Here is a 20,448-nt window from a genome sequence, read left to right as displayed (position 1 = left end):
GTGAGCGTGAGCCCACCAGCCGCACGCAGTAGGGGCTCAGCAAACGCCATCCATCCGTGGACAATCCGAGGTGGCAGAGTACTCACGTCCAGGTGTCCGAGAGGGGAGGTCTGGAGGCTTCCGAGGTGGCCACTGGCAGGGGCCTTGGAGGAGAGAGGGCGACCCCAGGTCCTGTGTGCCTACTGGACACCGGCCCTTGTCCGAGGCCTTGCAGACCAGGCCCAGGAAGGCATGGCATTAGTCCCGGGCGGGACAAGGGCCCCAGGGCTGTACTGTCCACCCCGGGGGCCACAGGCCACAGCTGGCAGGGGAGCAACTTGAATGAAACGTGACATGTGCAAACTGAGATGTGCCGTGACTAAGATGCATACCAGATTTCAGATTCTGAAGGCTTGGAAAGAAAAAAGCAAGTAAAACTTTTTTTAATAATCTTCACATTGACTACATGTTACAATGGTCATATTTGGATATATTGGCTCAATAAAATTTGTTGCTAAAATTAAGCTCACATGGTTATTTCCACTTTTCTTTATGTGGCTGCTAGAAAATTTGAAATGACCTATGTGGCTTGTGTGAGACTTCCGTTGGATGGCATGGCTGTTGCCGGGGTCAGAAGTTGCCCAGAGTCACCCTAGCCAGGGGCAGAGTGGACATTTGAACCCAGATCTAACTGACTCCTCCCAGGACACTGTCCTGCAGCCCAGCTGAGGGGAAGCTGAGGGCCGCTGACCAGCTGCTTCCTGGGGACGCGCAGGGCTGTGAGGGCGGCTCCCTTCCTTTGGCGGCCGGTTAGTGTTCAGCCTGCATGCACTGAGTGCCTGCTGAATGCCAAGCCAGCAGCGGGGCGCTGGGGGACAGGGTGAGAGAGTGAAAGCCACCAGCCCTGCTCTGGGAGCCTTTCACCCAGGATGCCCTGGGGGAGCCGAGGCTCTGGGCTGTGCACAGAGGCCCTCATCTGAGGGAAGCACATCTTTGTCCTGTCGGTTCTGTCACTCCCTACCTCATCCTTGGGGCCCAGCCTGAGGCAGCACAACAGACATTCCCGAGGCTCCAGGTCTTGGGCAACCAGGACACTGGCTTCGAATGTCAGAGTCACAAAGACCTTCCAGGAGGCGCAGCTGCTCCAGCCCTGTCCTGGCTCAGGATGTGATGAGGCTGTGGTCACTCCAAGTGGGCCCAGGCTCTGTCCCCTGCACTGGGAGGCCAGCTTGCACTTGAGAGGGGCGGTTCCTGAAGTGACTATGCAAGTGACCAGCTCTAGGCCATCCAGTGGGTGGCACAGAAGACCAGCTGGGTGCTGTGGGCTGGGTGGTGGTTGATCCTTTCACATGGCCCCTCAAAGGCTGCATGGAACTTGGTCAGGGTGGGAATTTTCCACCTTCCCTGGCAGGGCCCCACAGATGGGACAGGTCGTGGAGTGGGGATGGGCTTGGGCGCAGAGAGGGCACTGTCAGGCATCCAGACCTGCCTGGGCGAGCTGCCCAGGTCCCACTGTGTGAGCTTGGGCACAGCCTTGTTCTCTCTGGGCCTCAGTCTACCCATCTGTACCAGGGGCTGAGGCTGGGGCCCAGACTCCATTAGGACTTGAGGTTTTTCCTCAGAATGGGGGCAGTAAGGCCCTCTGCCTCCTCAGAGCCTACACCAGGGTTCCGCCAAAGGGTTCCATGGACAAGGAGGCCAGGGCTTTGGGCTGTGCTCCACTGAGGCCGGGCACAGAGCACAGGGTGCCCAGGCCTCCACCCTCAGCCTCCAAGGGGGAAGGCCCGGCCTGGCCCTCAGCCCATCTCCACGCCCTGCTCTCTCAGCCACCATTTTTGGGAGGAGGATCATTTCTTTTATGACTGCAGCCATCTCCCGAGGCCCACTTTCACGAACATCAACATCCTGGCTTCTATTGTCCACACGTCATAGGTGGGGAGACTAAGGCTCACGCCTCGCCCCAGGTCACACGCCGGTGAGGGGTAGAGATTTGAACCCAGCAGTCCAGCTCTGCACCCTGGCGGGGTTCAGGTGCTGGGGGCCGTAGGCTGACCCTGGGGAAGAAGGGACTCTGGTGCCATCATGTCCCCACACAGACGCAGTTGCTAATTTTGCTGCATGCCTGGACCAGGGAGCGTTCACAAGGGCAAGCTGCCCAGAGCTGGCCTCCCTAACAAGAGAGGCTGCCGGAAGCCGGGGCTGCAGGAGAGGCCTTCCCAGCCTTCCCCAGAGCCATGGGGCAGGAGTGGAATCTCCTGGAAGGCCGGGCCCGCTCAGGACACAGACCCTGCCTCTCGCCTTGTGGCCCTGGGCCAGGCTCTGCCCACGCTGGGCCTGCTGTTCCCGATGCCCGGCTGGTGCACGACCCACCTGGAGGGCCCCGCGCAGCGTGTGAGGGCCCCGCTGGGTCAGAACAAAGGCCTGGGGCGCGGGCGTGCCGGCGTGTTTGGACCTGGCATGACTTTTTCCAATGCTCTGTTTATGACAACGGCAGGGAAGAGCTTAGCGTGGAGACACTGACTCAGCCGGAGCTGAGCCGGGTGGGGGCTGGGGTGGGGCTGCAGAGAGACAGGGACACGGAGGGGCTGAGGGATATGCAGACAGAAACTGAGAGGGAAAGGACAGAGACATACAGAGGCTAACACACACACACTCACGCGCATGCACACACACATACAGCACCAGCGTGGGCCTTCGCCCACCCACTGTCCCGCCCCAGGCCCAGGGTCTAAGCCTGCTCCGAGATGGGTGATAAAAGCAGCCACGTGCATCCTGCACTTTCTGTGTCCGGCGTGGGCACTAACGTGCGAGGTGGGTGCTGTTATGGCCCCCCATTGGCAGGTGCGGAAACGGGGCAGGAGGAACATGCCCAGCCGTCACTGGGCAGAGAGCGCCTGGAACCAGGTGGTCCAGGGCTCTGGGCTTCCGATTCCTCAAGGGCATGAATTGGGATTTGGGGCCTAGCTGGGCCTGGAGGCATCCTTGGGCTTGCTTGACCCCCACTGCTCCTGCCAACACCTCCCTGCCTCACTCCGGACGCTGTCCCCCAGCCTGAGCCCCGTGTGTGCTGGGAGGCAGCTCAGGCAAGGAGTTGCACCCCCCCCAGCCCTGTGGCTGAGGCTGAGGCCAACGCGTCAGGCTGGAGCATGGGCAGTCAGAAGGGGCTCGCTGGCCCCTCCCTGGGTCCCTGGGCTCCTTATGTCCCCCCAAAACCTGGATATGGGTGCTATGCCTGCTCAGTCGGGTGACACCAAGAGCTGTCCATGTGGCCTAGGGGGTGTCCCCTGGCCTCACTCTCTCCAGCTTTAAGCTGTATGTTTGGGAGCAGAACTCTCACCCACTTCTAGGCTTGTGGGAGCCCAGAGCCAGATGGGGTGGGGGTGGTGCTGAGGTGAGCAGGGAGCTCACTAGCCAGCAGTGTCCCCCAGGCTGGTTCTCAGGCCTGGAGGACTCAAGGTCCCCCCATCTTGTGTCTCTACCCGTGTCAGCGCCAGCAGTCCCAGAAGCCCCATTGTGACCTGTTGTTCAGGAAGAGTCACCTGATGAAAGCTTTTTGCCTAAGAGGTTTGAACCCACTAACTACACTGGGCCTCATCCCCATGTTATCTGGGGACTGAATGATGCCAGGGTCACCACGGAGCCCCAGTTCCATCTGGGGTTGGCTCCTGGTGATGGCGATGCGGCAGGGTCTCCGGGGCAGGGCTTGAATGCCCAGCTGCCCTGCCTCCCTTGTCCTGTCCCCCAGGTTCTGCAAACTGCCTGGTCAAGGCAGCTCCTTAATGTCCCCCAAAGCTGATCCTTTCCACCCCTCTCTCAGCGGCAGCCCCACCAGCCGCCCAGGCCCCACACCAGGAGCCCACGTGGGCTTATTTTCCCTAAACCCCCTCACCCAATGCACTTGCTAGTCTCGCTGGCTTCACCCTCAGCTGTGTCCCAAGCCTGGTCACGCCTCACCTCCACCTGGCAGGCCACCAGCATTTCTTACCTTGACGCTTGCAACAGCCTCCCAGGGGGTCTCCCTGCTTCCACCATGCCCCCTACAGTCAGCCAGAGGGTCCTTTTCAATGCCAGCCACAGCATTGAAAATGAGGAGCAGGGGCTCCTCATCTTAGCAGAAAGTCTAAAATCTTCCCCATGGGCTCCCGAAATCCCCATGGTATGGCCCACTCCATCTCCCACTGCTCCCTGCTGGGTCAGACCACACACACCGAGCGCATTCCCTCCTCAGGGCCTCTGTATTGCTGTTCCCTCTGCCTGAACACCCTTCCCTGTGCCTGTGCATGGCTCACTTCTCTCGTCATTCAGGACCCGCCTTTACCACCCCTTCCTGAGAGGGGCCCTCACTGGTCGCTCTCTGCCCCAGTCCCTCCAGCCATCCTGTGCTGCTGACCCCTCCACGATTCTGACCGTGGCCCTCTGCCTGCACTTTCTGTGAACCTCCTCCCAACGCCTGGGCTGCAGTGTGTCGGTCTTGTCCTGCTATGTGCTTGGCCTTGGACTTGAGGATGGGTGGGGCTGAGGGCCTCACCCCTGGGACTCTGGGGTTTGGTCGGAAGGGTGGGCTGTGTTTGGTGCTAGGGAACCACTTGGGTGGTAACAGAGTGAGGACAGGAAGGGGTGAGAGGATGCCAGGGGCTGACACAGGCAAGCCCGGGGCCTAGGCCTGGTCAGTGAAGTTGGAGGAGGGACCATTTGGTGTCCCTGTCCCGGCGGGTTGGGAGAGGTCTGAGAAGGGACTGATGTCCCGGGCTAGATCCCAGCTCTGTGGCTGTCCTGCTGTGTGACCTCAGGCCCATCACTTGCCTCCTCTGAGCCGAGTATCCTAACTGAGGTGGGGCCCCTGTGAGGGTTTAAATCGAGTAGGACAAGTTGTATGCAATCCCCTAAAAACCATCAACTGCTGTATGTTTTTATAACAGCTTTATAGAGATGTAATTCTCATATGGTACAATTCATCCATTTAAAGCGTGTGCTTCAATGGTTTTTAATGTTTTCACCGAGTTGTGCGGCCATCACCACAGCCAATTTTAGAGCATTTTCATCCTCCCCAGAAGGAATCCCACACCTCTTAGCTATCATCCTCCAGTCCCTCTAGCCCTTGGTGACACTCACCTGCTGTCTCCATGGATTTACCTATTCAGGACATTTCACATAAATGGAATCACACAGTGTGTGGCCTTTTGTGTCTGATATCTTTCTCTGAGCACATTGTTTTCAAGATCCATCCATGCTGTAGCGTCTTGTCGGTACTTCTTCCCTTTCTATGACTTAGTATTCCAGTGTACGTACACACCTCATTTTCTTTGCCCATTCTTCCGTCGATGGACATTTGGGGTGTTTCTACCTTTTGGCTACTGTGAATATCACTGCTATGACTATTCATGTACAAGTTGTGTGGACACGTGTGTTCATTTCTCTTGGGTGTATACCTAGGAGGGGGATTGCTGGGTCATGCAGTAACCATAGTTACCGTTTTGAGGGCCCACCGAACTGTTCCGTAGCGGCTGCACCGTTTGACCACCCCCAGTGGTGTAGGAAGGCTCTGAATTTTCCACGTCCCTGCCAACACTTGTTATTGTCTTTTTCCACTAGCCATCCTAGTGGGAGGAAGTGCTATCTCATGGCGGTTCCGATTCGCGTCTCCCTGACGGCTAGTGATGCCGAGCATCTCTCCATGTGCCTGTTGGCCATTTTCATATCTTCTTTGGAGAAATGTCCATTCGGATCCTTTGCCCAATTTTAATTGGGTTATTTGCTTTTTGTATTATTGTAGAAAATGCTGTTTGTTTGTTTGGTTTTAAAAAGAGGGGCAAGCACAGACTGGCAGAGAGGCAGGGTGAATGGAACTGTGTTGGCACGGGCACAGACACAGGTGTGCACGCTCTGTCACACTCACAGGAACCACATTCGTGCGTGAGCCCAGGTATCTGCCCAGGGTCACATGCATGGGGACACACACAGAGAGGTCCACACACACGGAGAGGTCCACACACAAACATGTCTACACCCATGGAGAGCCCTTGTGGTGTGTGTGTCACACTTGTGGGCATGAAGGTCATTTCAGTACCCTCTATGCAGGGGCCAGGCCTGCCCCCCAGGACCACATGTGGGCTTATCTGGCATGGTGACCTGGCCATATCAGCACCATATCCTCATGCTGCAAGTGGAGAGACTGAGACATGAAAGGCCCCTTGATTGGTCTGAGGTCGCCCAATTGGCCAATTTTAGGGTCTGGACTTGAACTTGAGGTGTCAAGACTCTGAGCCCCTCTCTGGACCATGGGTGGCCCTAGATCTCAGTCATATCAGAATGTCAGGGGCTCCCTGACTTTCTGAGCTGCTGTGTGACCTCGGTCAGCGTGTGCCCCTCTCTGGGCCTCAGGGTCCCTGTGGGATAGTACTGGGTGGTCCCCAAAGCCCTCCCCAGCACTGAGGTTCCCAGCTCCACTGTTAAGAAGGAACCAAGTGCCTTCGCCACCTTCCTCCCAGGCCTGCTGGTAATCCGGTCATTTTGAGCTCAGTTATGTATGGCCTTCTATGGCTTTCTAAAACTAGTGTGCCAGCCCCACCCCCCCATGGATGCTAGGAAGGGACAAGTAGCGTTGAGTGGTCAGTGAGGGGAGCCCCTGGCATGAGGGGTGGGCACAGCCCAGCTCTGCCCTGGGAGGACAAGGGAGGCTTCATTCTTCTCAGAAGGCATATCAGGCCCCTCCAGGACCTGCTCACAGAGACCTGCCTGGGTCCAGGGTGAGGGGATGATGGGTAAACTAGGCCCCCTGCCCTGGGTGTTGGGTCTGGCTGGCATTGCCAAGGGCATGCAGCAGAGCGGGCACTGTGTCTGCTCCCTCTGAGCCTTGAGCCCAGCAGGGTCAACAAGGGCTTCAGTTTGAATAACTCACAGGAAAGAGAGAGCAGAGCCGGATCATCCCTGAGTGGCCCAGAGCCTCGGCTTACCACGCGGCCGTGGTTTCTGAGGGCTCTGCTGTTCGATGTTCTGGATTTACCCAGAATATGCGTGGAGGGTGGTTGGGGAGGCCTGATTCGGTTGGTCCCAAGTGAGGAGGTTCTGGACAAGCACAGAGAGATGGCCGGTCGTCCCTGGCCCGCTGGCCACTTGGGGAGGGTGAGGCCGATGCCCATGTGTCCTGTTTGCTCTCAGAGCTGCTCCTGGGGTCGTGCGGTGCGGACAGTATCTGGAGCCCCGCTTGGCAAATAGGGACACAGATTCAGAGAGGGTTTGTGACTTGTCTGGAGCCACACAGCAGATGCGAGACTCCAGGTCTCATGCTCTCCTGCTCGTCCCAGCCTGAGTCTTTGGCAACGTCCCCCCTTCTTTCCTGAACCCTCCGGCCAGGGGCCCTTCGGAGCTAACGGTCCTCACCTTGACTTGCCAGGTACCAGAGACAAACTGTCCCTGAAACACTGGGCCCTGTTCAGGGCAGGTGCGCTCAGGGACCCACTCAGGGCTCATGAGGGCTGAAGGGTGGGGGGTGACCAATGTGCGACCTGCGTGCCTGTCTTTGGCATTTTCCAGGGGTACTGCCAATGCTGCTGCTGACTCTAGGTCTGTGCTATGTGGGCTCTGATTGCACCAGGGACCCCTAGGCCTCCTGAGACCAACGTGTGCCCAGGATAGCTGTTGGCCCCAAACCAACCACCCATGCTGCATTTACCCAACTCCCCACCTCCATCACCAGACACATCGGAAACAGCTGCTGAGCTCAGGTGGCCGCTGCAACTACCACCTGGCGCAAATCACTTGCCGCCTTCGAGTCTCGGTGCTCCCATCTGTGAGATGGGTCTCCTCAAGAGGGTCTGTCTCATGGGTTGCCATGGGGATAAAAGCCCCCAGTCCCAGGTCTACTTGGACTCAGGAAACAATGCTGGGTGGGGGTACACAAAGGAACAAGATGTGGATCCTGCCCCCTACCCCTGCGGCCCACGGGTACCTGGTAAGAGCCCAGAGGAGGGTGCCTCACCCTGACCGGGGCTCCTGGGAGCCGGGGATTGTCCCAGCTGTGTCAAGAGCATGGGTGAGCTGTGGACATGTGGGAATGTGGGTGGGGGCTCCAGGCAGAGGGAGGGCCAGCGTCCACCAGGGCAGGCGGGGACCCAGGCTGTTCCTCTATTCAAGGCGTGGTGTGCTGTGGGGGCAGCTGCACCTGCGTACAGGTGAGCCACGTGTTCATCCTGCCCAGCTAGGCTGCAGGGAGTGGTGGATGCTGACGGGTGGGGTCGGCCTTGAGGTCCTCTCAGAGACCTGGGAGCCAGTGATGGCTGCTGGGCAAGGCCCATGGGTTTCTCAGCCCTCGCTCATGCTCGCCCCAGAGGAGGACACTCAGGCAGCTCTCTGAGGACTGGCCGAATGTCCAGGAATGATTTGGGGAGGGGACCCTCTGCCCTGCTCCACGCCCAGGCATACTGTGACCTGGGCAGATTATGAAGCCCTCTGAGCCAGCACCCACATCTGTACACTGAGGTGTGGTTCCCCCAAAGCACGGGGCTGTTGTGAGAATTAAACAAGATGTGTATGCGGAGTGTGGGTGCATGGGAACCCCTCAATCCAGAGGACCTAACGTCAGCTTCCTGGATTCTCCCCAAACTACGACTCTCTCGCAGTAGCCCCCACCTTGTCTCCATGGCGAGACGAGAGGGTTTGGCTCATTAAAACCAAATAAAAAAGGAATTAGCGGGAGTGGCAGCTGGGTGAGTAACTGATGAGTAACTGAGAGTCTGAGCCGGGTATGGGCATAGCCAGGTGGGAGCAGGAACTCACACAAAGGCTGGAGGGAGGTTTCCACGAAATGCCCTCCAAACGCACAGGCCCAGCTGCAGAGCCTGCTGCCTGCTTGGGGGCATCAAAACAGCAAGATATGGGAGTCCCCCAGCTGACTCCCGCTGGGAAGACAGGCATTTGGGGAAGAGGAGGGTCACAGGCAGGTCCCAGGCCTCTGTGGGAACGCCCACAGCACCCTTTCTCAGGCGGGGCTTGGTTGTGGGGACGCTTCACTCTGCTGCCTGGCCTCTTGGCACCATTGCACAATCGTCTGCGATGTCTCCGCCCACCCTCCTCCGCTGGATGCCTAGCTTGTGGCATGCCCCCCGTCTGAGACCAGCTGGGTCTCCCCCAGCTCCCATCCAGCGTTCCCCGGCTGGCTCAAATGCGGCATTCTCTCCCCCCCACGGGGGCTGCGTGTATGTGCCTCTTCTGTCTCCTCCTGCCCAGGTCACTTAGCAGCAAAGGGGCCAAGCTGGGGGCAGGATGGCCTCCAGTGACCTGAGCCCCAGGCTCCAAGTCCCTTCCTCTGCCTCTCTGGGCTTTGATTCCACTGCCTGGGTTCAAATCCTACTTCAGCCACTAACACCTTGTTTCATAACCTCTCTGTGCCTCAGTGTCCTCATCTGTGAGATGGGAACAATACTGAAACTTCATATGACTGTTGTGACCGTTCGATGAGAATGAACGTAAAGGGTTAGATGAGTGCTGGCGAGCCATGAGAGCTGGTGAGCGACAGTGAGGACAACCACAGCTCTGCTGATCTGCTTTCTAAATAGCTCCAGAATCCCCATCCCCCGTGTAGCCAGGAAGCTCTCAAATTCTAACCCCACAGCATCTGGCCCCAGCATCTGCACAGGAAGTGCCATCTGCTCCACGGGACACCTCTGGCCTACCACAGTCTGGCTCCCTCAGACCTTGACTACCGCTTTTTTTTATTCTTGACTTCATATTTCCAGTGCCAGCAGCACCAAGTTGTTTCACACCTCTGCTCCTTTCCTCTAGCTGTGGCCAGGAGCGCATACAACATAGACACACACACACACACACACACACACACACACACACACACACACACACACACACCACTCACAGGGAGCTAACGCATACATCTAACCTAGACTTTAAGACATCACCTCCTCCAGAAGCCTTCCTAGACTCTACCAACCACAGAAGCAGGTCAGGGCATCCTTTGAGGTTCCATGACTCCCTGTGCCCCTCTGTGGTCACCTCCTTTCCTGGGATTCCCCCACCTAGTTTATTGCTGCGGTCCATGTGTGAGCTTGTCAGAAGGCCCTGCTGGGCTTGGGCAATACAAACAAGGAGTTCAACAACCCACTTCACACCCGATGGACTTCCCTTCAGATCATCTTGACCTAATTTAGAGCCAAGGAGGTCAATTCCCATATTCTCCCTGTCCTTGTCCCTTTGTCTGTCTGGGAGTCCCTGGCCAGCCGGCCTCAGTGGCACAGGGACTGGGCCTCCTCCGTGCTCCTCAAAGAGCCATTCACTGTGCTGAGAGATGGCTTCTTACAGAGCGGTGCCGGGGACAGAGCCTGTGCAGTCGGCCGGTCCCCAGGTGGCCGTGCACTGACCCCAGCAGGGAGAGAAGGGACCAAAGGGTTTGACTGCATCTTGTAGATATGGGGTTGCCATGCAGCAGGTGGTTATTATTGTCAAATGAACAAGCGAATGAAGGAATGAGTGGCACAGTCTTTGCCTCCAAGGAGCTCACAGACGGTATGGAGACACCATTCTGTGGGCACAGGCAGATGGAGATCTGTGCCTGGGAGGGCCGAGGAAGGCGAGATTAATACCTGGAGGCACTGGGAGGGCTCCCTGCGGGAGGAGGCGTAGCTGAGCCCTCAATGGAACCGCTGTCCCTGGAGCCCCTGCAGTGGCTTGGGTCCTGACCGGGGGCTTTCCCACACCCCTGGGAGGAAGGTCTCACTGTCCCCACTGAGATGGTGGCTGGGGTGGGAGGCAGTGAGGGAGAAAGGGAGGACTGGAACCCTGGTCTGGGCAGTTCAGGGGCCCCTGAGGTAGGCTGGGGTGTTGGAGAAGGGAGATCAGGAGGCCAGGGCCTGGTGATGGGGTGGGGTGCCCCCACTAGGGTCAGCAGAACCGCCTGGTTCATGAGGAGCAGCTAGGCAGCTGGCAGAAGGGAGGGGCAGAGGCGTGGACCCCACACAACGGTCACAGGTGCCACCCACTGCTGCCCTCCAGGGTTTCGAAGCTCACCCCCTCCAGCCCAGGCTCTGGCCTGGGAGAGAAGTGCCTCACATGTTGGTGGCAGGGCGGAAGCATGCATTGAGTGCTCACTGTATACCAGGCACTGTCCTTAACACAGCCCTGCAAGGTGGGTTCCTTCAAACCCACTTTGCTGAGTCAGAAACTCAGAGAAGGCAAGTGCAGAGCCCAGGGTCACACAGCCGGCCAGCAGCAGAACCCCGACCAGGCTCTGGGTCCCCTGAGCCCTGCGGAACCTCACCGTCTTCACCATTCCCTCCCCGCAGGGAGCCGTGAGGCCGCTTTCACGTATGCCATCACTGCGGCCGGTGTGGCCCACGCTGTCACCGCAGCCTGCAGCCAGGGCAACCTGAGCAACTGCGGCTGCGACCGCGAGAAGCAGGGCTACTACAACCAGGCCGAGGGCTGGAAGTGGGGCGGCTGCTCCGCCGACGTGCGCTACGGCATCGACTTCTCCCGGCGTTTCGTGGACGCCCGCGAGATCAAGAAGAACGCGCGGCGCCTCATGAACCTGCACAACAATGAGGCAGGCAGGAAGGTAGGGCCTGCAAGGGGCGTGGCGTGGCGTGGCTGGGAGGGCGCGGGGCGGGGCCTGGTAGGGGCGGGGCGTAGTGGGGCAGGTGTCAAGTGTGACCGCTGGGCCCCCGGGGTCTCCACCTCCCTGAACTTTGCGAGCCTCTCCTGGCGAGGGAGTTGGGAACCCAAACCTGGAAGGCACGTGGTGAGTGGTGCTGACCATGGCTGTCACCGGTGACCCTCCCAGCAGGCGGGCCTTAGTGTTCCCATTCCACAGGTATGAAAACTGAGGCTAGGAATGGTGATGTGCTGGTGCCCCTCAGTTGGTGGGAGGCAGGGGTGAGATAGGGGCCCCGTATTCATGCAGGGGTGGAGGGGGCACCTCAGGGCCACAGTCCAGTGGCTGTCCTGGTCCCAGGGGGTCATGCCAACATACCCGGGAAGGCTTCCTGGAGCAGCGGCCTTTGGCTCAGCTTCCCACGAGAGACTCATGGGAGGATGTTCCCAGGAGGGAGAAGCAGCCTCGGGAAGGGTGGAAACTGAGGGGGGGTCTTGAGGAGCAGCTGTTTCATGTGTGGGGTGGGATGCAGTGTGGGGCCGATAATGGAGGACATTCAGGCAGGGACGCACTGGAGAGGAAGTCGGGGCGGCCGGCCCTGCCTCAGGGAGATGAGGGCCCCAGATACTGGGCTGGGAGGAGCGGCCGCCATGGCGGCAAGATGGCCCGAGATAGGGCGGGCAGCGGAGCAGAACGCTTCTCTGGGTCTGATTCCCCAGCCCCGGGGGCTGCGCCCGGGACACCAGGGCCTGAGGGGCTCTGCAGGCCCGGGACAGACTTGCCTTTCCAGGCAAAGAGGAGCTGAAATTGCCTTCTGTCCCAGGGACCATCGCTGAGGCGAATGGTTACCTGTTCATTCACTCAGCAAATGCTCTCTGCCTCTTCTCTGTGCCGGGTGCTGGGTTGGGCATCGGGCACAGGAAGGACTAAGACAAGACCCTGGCCATGGGAGCTCCCCCAGCCCCAACTAAGTCCACATGAGGGGAGCAGGGCCCTGGGGACCGACGGGAAGGGGAGCAGAGGCTTCCTGGAGGAGGTGATGTCCAAGTGTAGCCTTGAAGGACATGTCAGACCCGAGACAAACAGTGGCAGAAGGAGCTGGCCCTTGGGTGGGGGGCAGGGCTACAGATAGTTCAGGCTGGCGGGAGCAGAAGCCGTGGGCATGACAGGGCTCCAGAAGCAGAAGTAAGCAGGGGCCACAGCCCCAAACAGGCCACGAGCGTCAGGCCAAGGGTTTGACTGCATCTTGTAGATATGGGGTTGCCATGCAGCAGGTGGTTATTATTGTCAAACGAACAAGCGAATGAAGGAATGAGTGGCACAGTCTTTGCCTCCAAGGAGCTCACAGACGGTATGGAGACACCATTCTGTGGGCACAGGCAGATGGAGATCTGTGCCTGGGAGGGCCGAGGAAGGCGAAATGAATACCTGGAGGCACTGGGAGGGCTCCCTGCGGGAGGAGGCGTAGCTGAGCCCTCAATGGAACTGCTGCCCATGGAGCCTCTGCAGTGGCTTGGGTCCCAAGCAGGGGCTTTCCCACACCCCTTGGGGGAAGGTTCTCACTGTCCCCACTTTACACAGGAGGACAGTGGGGCCCAAAGTGGGCTGCAGAGCCACTGGTGGCCCCGAGGCCTGAGCTCTTGTCACTTCTCCATAAGGCTGTGTCTGAGTGAGCAACAGAGATGTGGGGAAGGGCGAAGGGACCAGCAGAAGACAAATGCACGGCGGGGGCTCAGCTCACCAGCCCAGCTCAAGGTGTTCAGGGTGGGCGAGGAGGCTGGCACGTGGATGGGCCTTGTGGTGAAGGACTGTGACAGCCAGACTGGATTTTGGCCTCTTGGGCACAGGTGCCATTGCATGCCCCTGAGGGAGAGTGGGGCTGGGCAGCTTGAGGCCCAGGGTTGTGTCTGTTGCAGCTTTGAGGTCCTGTGTGAACCCAACGGCTGACCTGGCATCGGACTCGGGGGTGCTTGGAGACTGACTAGTGGTGAAAAGGCCTAGGGAAATGGAGAAAGGCAGGACTGGGCCCCGAGGGAGATGGTGGAAGGAGAACCGGGAGGCTGGAGATGGGGTCCGGGCCTGGCCTGAGGGACCAGGACAGAGGAGGGCCAGCACTTGCAGGGAGGGGGTCAGACTGGGATGAAGCCCCGAACAAAGAATCTGTGAGCTGAGGCAAAGCAGGTTGTCAGGGGAGAGCGGACCAGCGGCACGAGGGCCCACTGGGGACAGGGCAGCAGCCAGTGCTGTCCCTGACGGCCTGTGGGGACCTGGCTGTCCCTGTCCCTTTTCCGAACCTCAGTCTCATCTGCACAGTGGGTGTGATGCACCTTGTCCCCTGCCCCCCACTGCCGCTCCACATGGAGCTGATAGCACACAATGGGTCTGAGCTCTTGGACAAGACCCAGGGTCCTGGCAGTACAGTGACCCTGCGGGCGGGGTCCCTCTCCTCCCAGCAGCATGGTGCTTCTCAGTGCGTGGGATGGGGTGTGGCTTTCGAGGTTTCCATAAGAACTGAGTCCAGACCTTCATGGGTCACCCCAGTGCCGGGGCACCCTGGCCCCCATTACAGAGCGAGCAGGCCCTCTCCTGCCCCGCCCACTTCCTCAGAGCCACGAAGTTCAACAGGTCAGGTGAACAGCAACCTGACTGATGCCACACGAAGTCCCACAAACTGGGTGGCTTAAAGCAACAGAAATTCATTCTTTCAGTCTGGAAGCCACAAGTTCTAAATCCAGGAGAGGGCTGGGCCGTGCTCCCTCAGACGGCGCCAGGGGAGGGTCCTTCCTGCCTCTCCCAGCCCCTGGGGGCTCCAGGCGTCCCTATGCTTGTGGCCCCATCATCTAGTCTCTGCCTCCGTCTTCATGTGGCCTCTGCTCTGTGTGCTTCCTCCTCTTCTGTCTCCTATAAGAACATGTGTCCTCGGATTTAGGACCCATCCTGGTCTGGGATGACGTCATCTCAAGTCTTACCTTAGTTACATCCTCAAAGTCCTTATTTCCTAATAAGGTCATATTCTGAGGTTCCGAGTGGACACGTGCTTGAGGGGGACACCATGCCGCCCACCCAGGCTGGCATGTGGCTCCGGACCCCTGGTGGGCCAGCGTCAGAGAGGCTGAGCATGGAGACCTGCCCACCACCATCCGCTTCCGCTAGACTCCAGGCTCCCTCGGGACTTCCGCGCACACACCTGTGACTCTCCTAACCTGGCCATACTACACACTGTTCCTGGAGTGTGGGGCACTCCTATTCTAGAAATAACCCCAAGTCGGCCCTTTCCTGGGGCCCCCCATACACCCCCACACTACCTAGGGCAGTAGGGGGAGCGAGGCTGAGGGAGGGACCCTGCTCAGCCCCCAGATCCTCTGGGCAGGGCCCGTCACTCTGCACCCTCCCAGGTGGTTTCCTGGGGCAGTGGGGCTGGCGCCACCTTCGCTGTCGCTCTTATCTCGAGGGCACTGGAGACGGAAACGGCACATTCTTGAATCCTGTGATCACTTCCCAGGAGAGGCTGAGGCACAGGGGACCCAGCCAAGCGAGGATGCGGCCCCTCGCTCTGCAAACAGCTGCCCAATCGGCTCCATCTGCCGACTGTCACTGGCCTGGCTGCACAGGGTCCCCAGGCGGGCTGTCTGGCCTTAGGGATGGGAGATGAGGGCAGAGGGAAGGGGTTTGGGGCAGGTGGCACAGAGAGGTGGGAGGCAGCTGCTGTTCAGCAGGCCGCAGTGGACACCCTGGTGGCAATTATGCCTGGGCCACCTGGCCTGCACAGCCTCTATCCCGGACACCCCTGCGAGGTGTCTGGCCATCACAGCCTATCTAAGGAGGAACCTTCTGGGCCAACAGCCTGGGGTGGGGTGAACTGCTCCCCGGCTAGAGGTCCTGAGAGGTGCGTTCGTCTGGTCACCTCCTGGCCTGAGGGGCATATGCGGTGGGCAGTGTGGCCAGGGCAGAGGAAGTTTCCAGGTCTTGCAAGGCAGGTTAGTGGAGGGAAGGTTGGCAGGGGAGGGGAGGGGAGGGTCCAAGCAAAGATGAACATGGGGTGGGGGTGAGGGAGGGGAAGATGTCCAATTGTGATGGACAGATACGCTTTCCCCTGGGGGGTGTGGGGTCTCCCCTTTGCCCAGACCAGCAGACCAGACTTCTGAGCCCTCAACCCAGACACCCCATGCCTCTGCAATTCCACTTCTGAATATTCCCCAAACCGGCCCCCTTTCCATCTTCCGGACACCTGGGCTCTCCCCTCCTTGGCCCTCCCCTGGTAGAGCACCAGCCTCTCCCTCTCCACCCCTGCCTGCTCCCCTCCCCTCCCCCTTCCTCTCGTTCTCCACCCCAGGATGCCATCCATGCAGGAGCTGAGAACCCCACCCCCCAAGCTCCCGGCCACCAGCCTCAGGGCCCACCCTGCACCCATGTGATGCTCATTTAGGCCAAATCTTCCCTTTGTGGTGATGGTAACACCTCTCCAGGCCTTGCTTGTGCTGCACTCCTGGAACACGCCCCCCTTTTGTCTAATGAATTCCTGCTCCTCCAAGGACACCCAGCGCATGTAGCCCTACCTCCAGGAAGCCCCCTACTCCAGACACCCTCATCCTGGGCAAGGTTAGGCTCTCACAGCTCCTGCCTGCACTTTGCTGTTCTCTGTGTTGGTTTCCTTCTGTTTCCCACACTAGATTGTGAGCCCCCGACCTCCTCACCGAAATCCAGGGCCCCATGAGGCTGGGGCAGGAAGACAGACTGGGGCAGCAGGTGGCCCTGTGGGATGTTCCTCTCGCTCTTTTTCATTCATTCATTCGCTGTAGGTCTCCTCACCTGGGCCAGGGCTGGGCTCCTGGCCCAGGGCAGAGAGTAGCCAAGTTCCTTCAGGGCTGGGCTGCGGAAGTGAGGCCAGCGGGAGCTAGGACAGCTGACAAATGGCCCTTCGGCAGCCGTGGGCCGCAGCTAATGATTCCCCATCTTTAATCAGGCCCCGCTGGCAGGGCCCTTTCGATCCGGGTAAATGAGTACCTGGGGTCAGGGCTGGCTCTGGGAATCGGCCTTCCGGGGCCAGGGAGGGAGGCCCAAGGAAAACAGGGCTGCACCCATCTCGCTTGGAGCTGGGGAGAAAGAACAACACGGCTGGGGACGGCTGCCCAGCAGACAGCACGCCCGGGCCTCGCTGACCCGTGCGCTCACCTCCCCCTCGTCCGCCCACTTCATCCTTCAGCAAACGTGGTGCATACAGCTCCATGTGCATGCCCGTCTTTCATTGAACAGCCATTTATTAAGTGCCGATTGCATGCCAGGCCCTACAGCAGGCACGGGGGCAGGGAGTGGGAGAGACGGATGAGGGGTCCATACCTATTAAGCACCTACTGTGGTGGGGCCTGGTACCACAGTGAGGCACCTGCCCCCAGCCTGGCTTGTGCGAGCACCAGCTTCACCACCTGCTGCCCTGTGACCTGCAGCCAGTCCCACGGTGCCCCGAGCGTCAGTTTCCTCGCAGTGCATTGGCCCCCAGCTCCCGGAAGAGTTGTTGTGAGAACTGAGCGAAACACATTTGATAAACATGTGCCACCAATTTCTGGATGTTCTCTCTGGACCCTCACGAGGCCCTATGCAGTAGGGACCTACGCCAGCAGCCCCCTTTAATGGATGGGGAGACTGTGGTCACACAATGGGAAGGGGGAGGTCAGGCTGGAGCTGGGAGCAGGGCTGCAGCCAGGCCCCGGCCACTCCCATGCTCAGCCCCCTTCTGCTCTGTCGTCGCCCGCAGGTCCTGGAGGAGCGCATGAAGTTGGAATGCAAGTGCCACGGCGTGTCGGGCTCCTGCACCACCAAGACGTGCTGGACCACGCTGCCCAAGTTCCGCGAGGTGGGCCACCTGCTCAAGGAGAAGTACAACGCGGCCGTGCAGGTGGAGGTGGTGCGGGCCAGCCGCTTGCGGCAGCCCACCTTCCTGCGCATCAAGCAGCTGCGCAGCTACCAGAAGCCCATGGAGACGGACCTGGTGTACATCGAGAAGTCGCCCAACTACTGCGAGGAGGACGCGGCCACGGGCAGCGTGGGCACCCAGGGCCGCCTGTGCAACCGCACCTCCCCCGGGGCCGACGGCTGTGACACCATGTGCTGCGGCCGTGGCTACAACACCCACCAGTACACCAAGGTCTGGCAGTGCAACTGCAAGTTCCACTGGTGCTGCTTCGTCAAGTGCAACACCTGCAGCGAGCGCACCGAGGTCTTCACCTGCAAGTGAGCGGCCGGCGGCCACCCCCGCGGCAGCCCCACCCGGCGACATTTGCACATGAGCTCCTGGCCAACCCTGCTCCACACAGCCGGCTGGGGGCAGAGGTGGCTGGAGAAGGTGGGGGCTCTGGACCCAGAAGGGCTCCCACTGGGCCCGTCACCCTCTCCTTGTCCCCAGGGTCTCCTTCCTGCCATTCCCGTCACTCCCTGTGACAGAACAGTGCCCACACACCAGCCGAGAGGGCAAGGCCAATGGCACTGGTGTCCTTGACGAGGCCCAGTGAAAATTCCTTTGCTTTTCTCCAGGAAAGTGAACCTCAAGGACACACGTACCCCTGGAAAGCAAAGTGACAAGACTCTGAGTGTGCCCCTCCCCAACCTGGTGGCTCAGACTTGGAAACACCATGGTGGCCGGGCCCATGCGAGACTGTTTCCCAAGCCACATCAGCCACTGGGCCCTGGGGCAGTCTGGGCAGATGTTGACAAAAATTATTTATGTTTTCTTAGTACCAGAAGAGGATTCTTAGCGCTAAGGCGTAGCCAGCCCTAACTCCGTACTCCGTGTTAACGCATCCCCACTCTGCGCTCTGCTTTTCCTCCCGCCCTGCGGGAGTGTCCCTGTGCACTGCGCCTTCCTAGCTCTGCCCTGGGAGGTGGCCGTGTGCGTGTGGTTCCCAGGTGAGCTGGGCAGGAGCTTGACAACTAACGTGGCCCCAAGAGGGCCTCCGAGGAGAGCCCTGACAGGGACCTCTAGTCTCCCCTTCTTACTTTCAGAAAATCATATCAAACAAATGAAAATGTCACCGGTGTCAGGTTCCAGGAGTGCTTCGTACACTCCCTAAAGCTGTTGCCCTCCCAGCCCCTTGCCAGCCTGGCACCCTCCAGTTTACAGAGCCCCTTCCCACCCTGGAGCCAGCCAGACCCCCAAGATAGCGGCTGGTGGGGTAGGGGGTAGTTCAGGGTGTTTGCCTCATTTGACAGATGGGGACCCTGAGGCCTAGAATGGAGCGCTAGCCAGGGACCTCAAGGCCGTGAGTGGGGGCTCCTGTCTTGGTGTGGGCAGCCCGAGCCCCAGTCCAGGGCTCCTGACCCTGCTGCCAGCCTTGCTGGGGCCTGCACCGCCCCCCGAGGGTGCCTTCGAGGGTTTCTTGGTGGCCTTCTTGCCCAGTCCTGGTCCTTTCACTCTGACCCCAATGCTGAGAAAACTTGGATCCAGGGTTTCACTCTGCCAGCGTCCCACCTGCTGTCCCAGCAGATGCCTGTCCGCCACATACCGCCCCCAGGGTCCCCACACCATGCAGACCCTCCCTTGACGTCCGACTCACCCTGAAACCTGGGAGACAGGAGCAGGAAGGGGTCCAGTTCAGCCCTAAGCCATGTGTGGGGTGGGGAGAGATCAGAAACCTGGGTCTCAGGGCTGGAGTTGTCCTCTGAGAATGCTCTCACCCCTCCTGGGGAGACTGAGGCACAGAGGAAGCGACTTGCCAGAAAGCATGGTGTGCAACTGGCTTCTCCACTGCCCTTGTGCCTCCTACCCTGAATTTAGGGTGTTTCCCCACAGAAACTCGTGGAAATGTGTCCTCAGGCGACTGTCCAGCCAAATGGGCTGGACATTAGCTTGCGGTGAGTGACACTGTCTGGGCCCTGGTGCCCACCCTGTGTGCCCCCCGTGATGCCAGGATACTCCATTAGCTGCTGTCCTGGGAACTTCCAGGCCAACGTGAATGCCCTCCCGCGTGCGCCCCCACCCCCTGGGTCCCAGGACAACCCCGAGTCCACAGGTCCGGTGTCCTCTGCCAAGGAACCTGGTTAACTTATATTGTTATATAGTGTCAAAATGTCTATAGTGTCTTTTAAATTATTGTGACCTACACTGGGTACTGGGGAGGTGGGGGATCGCCGCGGGCTGTCCCCCTGAGACAGGCACCTCCTTCTGCTTGAAACAGACTCTCGGGGCCCCTGATGCCACCGAGTCATACGCACTGTCCCTCGGCTGCCAAGCGCCTCGCCGAGACCCTGCCCTTCCTCATAGCCTGTCAGCAGCGGCTCCTCCCGTGGGCGAGGGGGGTCAGTGTGGCCCAAGCAGGGGCAGTTGGTGGCTGAGGCGCTGAGTGTCCCTGCAGTGCCCGCACTTCGGGAGAGCCGGTGGGTTTCTGACAGGCTGTGTCCGGCCTCCCTGAAGGGGAGAGACAGCTCCAATAAAGCTGGAATCAGAGACATGAGTGTGTGTGGAGCCCACGCGACGCCCCTGGGGGTAGAGACACAGGCGCTGTCAACTGAAAATGAGTCCCACGCCCCCTCGGCCCTCACGTGTCCCCCTGTCGTTCTGACTTGCTCTCCGCATTCTGCTGGCACTGCACTGATGTGCCCTGCCTAGCAAGGGCCACTGGTGGGGCTGGACACGGACCCTGAGGCCTCCCTGGACAGCCTGGGCTCAGGCTGCAGGGAGGGGCTGACCTAGGGGCAGGGTAGGGGCTGCTCTCAGGAGAATGGGGAGCCTGGGGTTGGGATCCCACAGCCAAGAGACCCTGGCCCCATCTGTTTCCCCAGGGTCTCCCCCTCTGACCCCAGCTGGCCTCAGGGTCCCTGTGGGTCTATCCAGCTGTGTCTGAGTGGGTTTTGGCTCAAGTATCCCTGTAGGGCGCTCC

At 59.7% G+C, this 20,448-nt stretch overlaps 1 protein-coding gene across 2 annotated transcripts in view; it reads left to right on the top strand.

Annotated features, from left to right (window-relative positions):
• Positions 1-20,022, top strand: part of WNT7B (Wnt family member 7B) — a 45,535-nt gene extending 25,513 nt beyond the window's left edge. For both annotated transcript variants that reach the window (XM_019651669.1, XM_019651670.1), the window contains exons 3-4: positions 11,271-11,542; positions 17,331-20,022. In XM_019651669.1, coding sequence (XP_019507214.1) covers positions 11,271-11,542; positions 17,331-17,810 — 752 coding nt within the window. In that variant the 3' untranslated portion in view covers positions 17,811-20,022. The remainder of the gene's footprint in view (positions 1-11,270; positions 11,543-17,330) is intronic.
• Positions 20,023-20,448: the final 426 nt, after the last annotated feature.

Source organism: Hipposideros armiger, unplaced genomic scaffold (genome assembly GCF_001890085.2).
Source record: "Hipposideros armiger isolate ML-2016 unplaced genomic scaffold, ASM189008v1 scaffold_164, whole genome shotgun sequence".
In the NCBI taxonomy this organism is placed as follows: domain Eukaryota; kingdom Metazoa; phylum Chordata; class Mammalia; order Chiroptera; family Hipposideridae; genus Hipposideros; species Hipposideros armiger.
The sequence above is the reverse complement of the archived record's forward strand: the minus strand, read 5'-3'. Positions and strand labels throughout refer to the sequence as shown.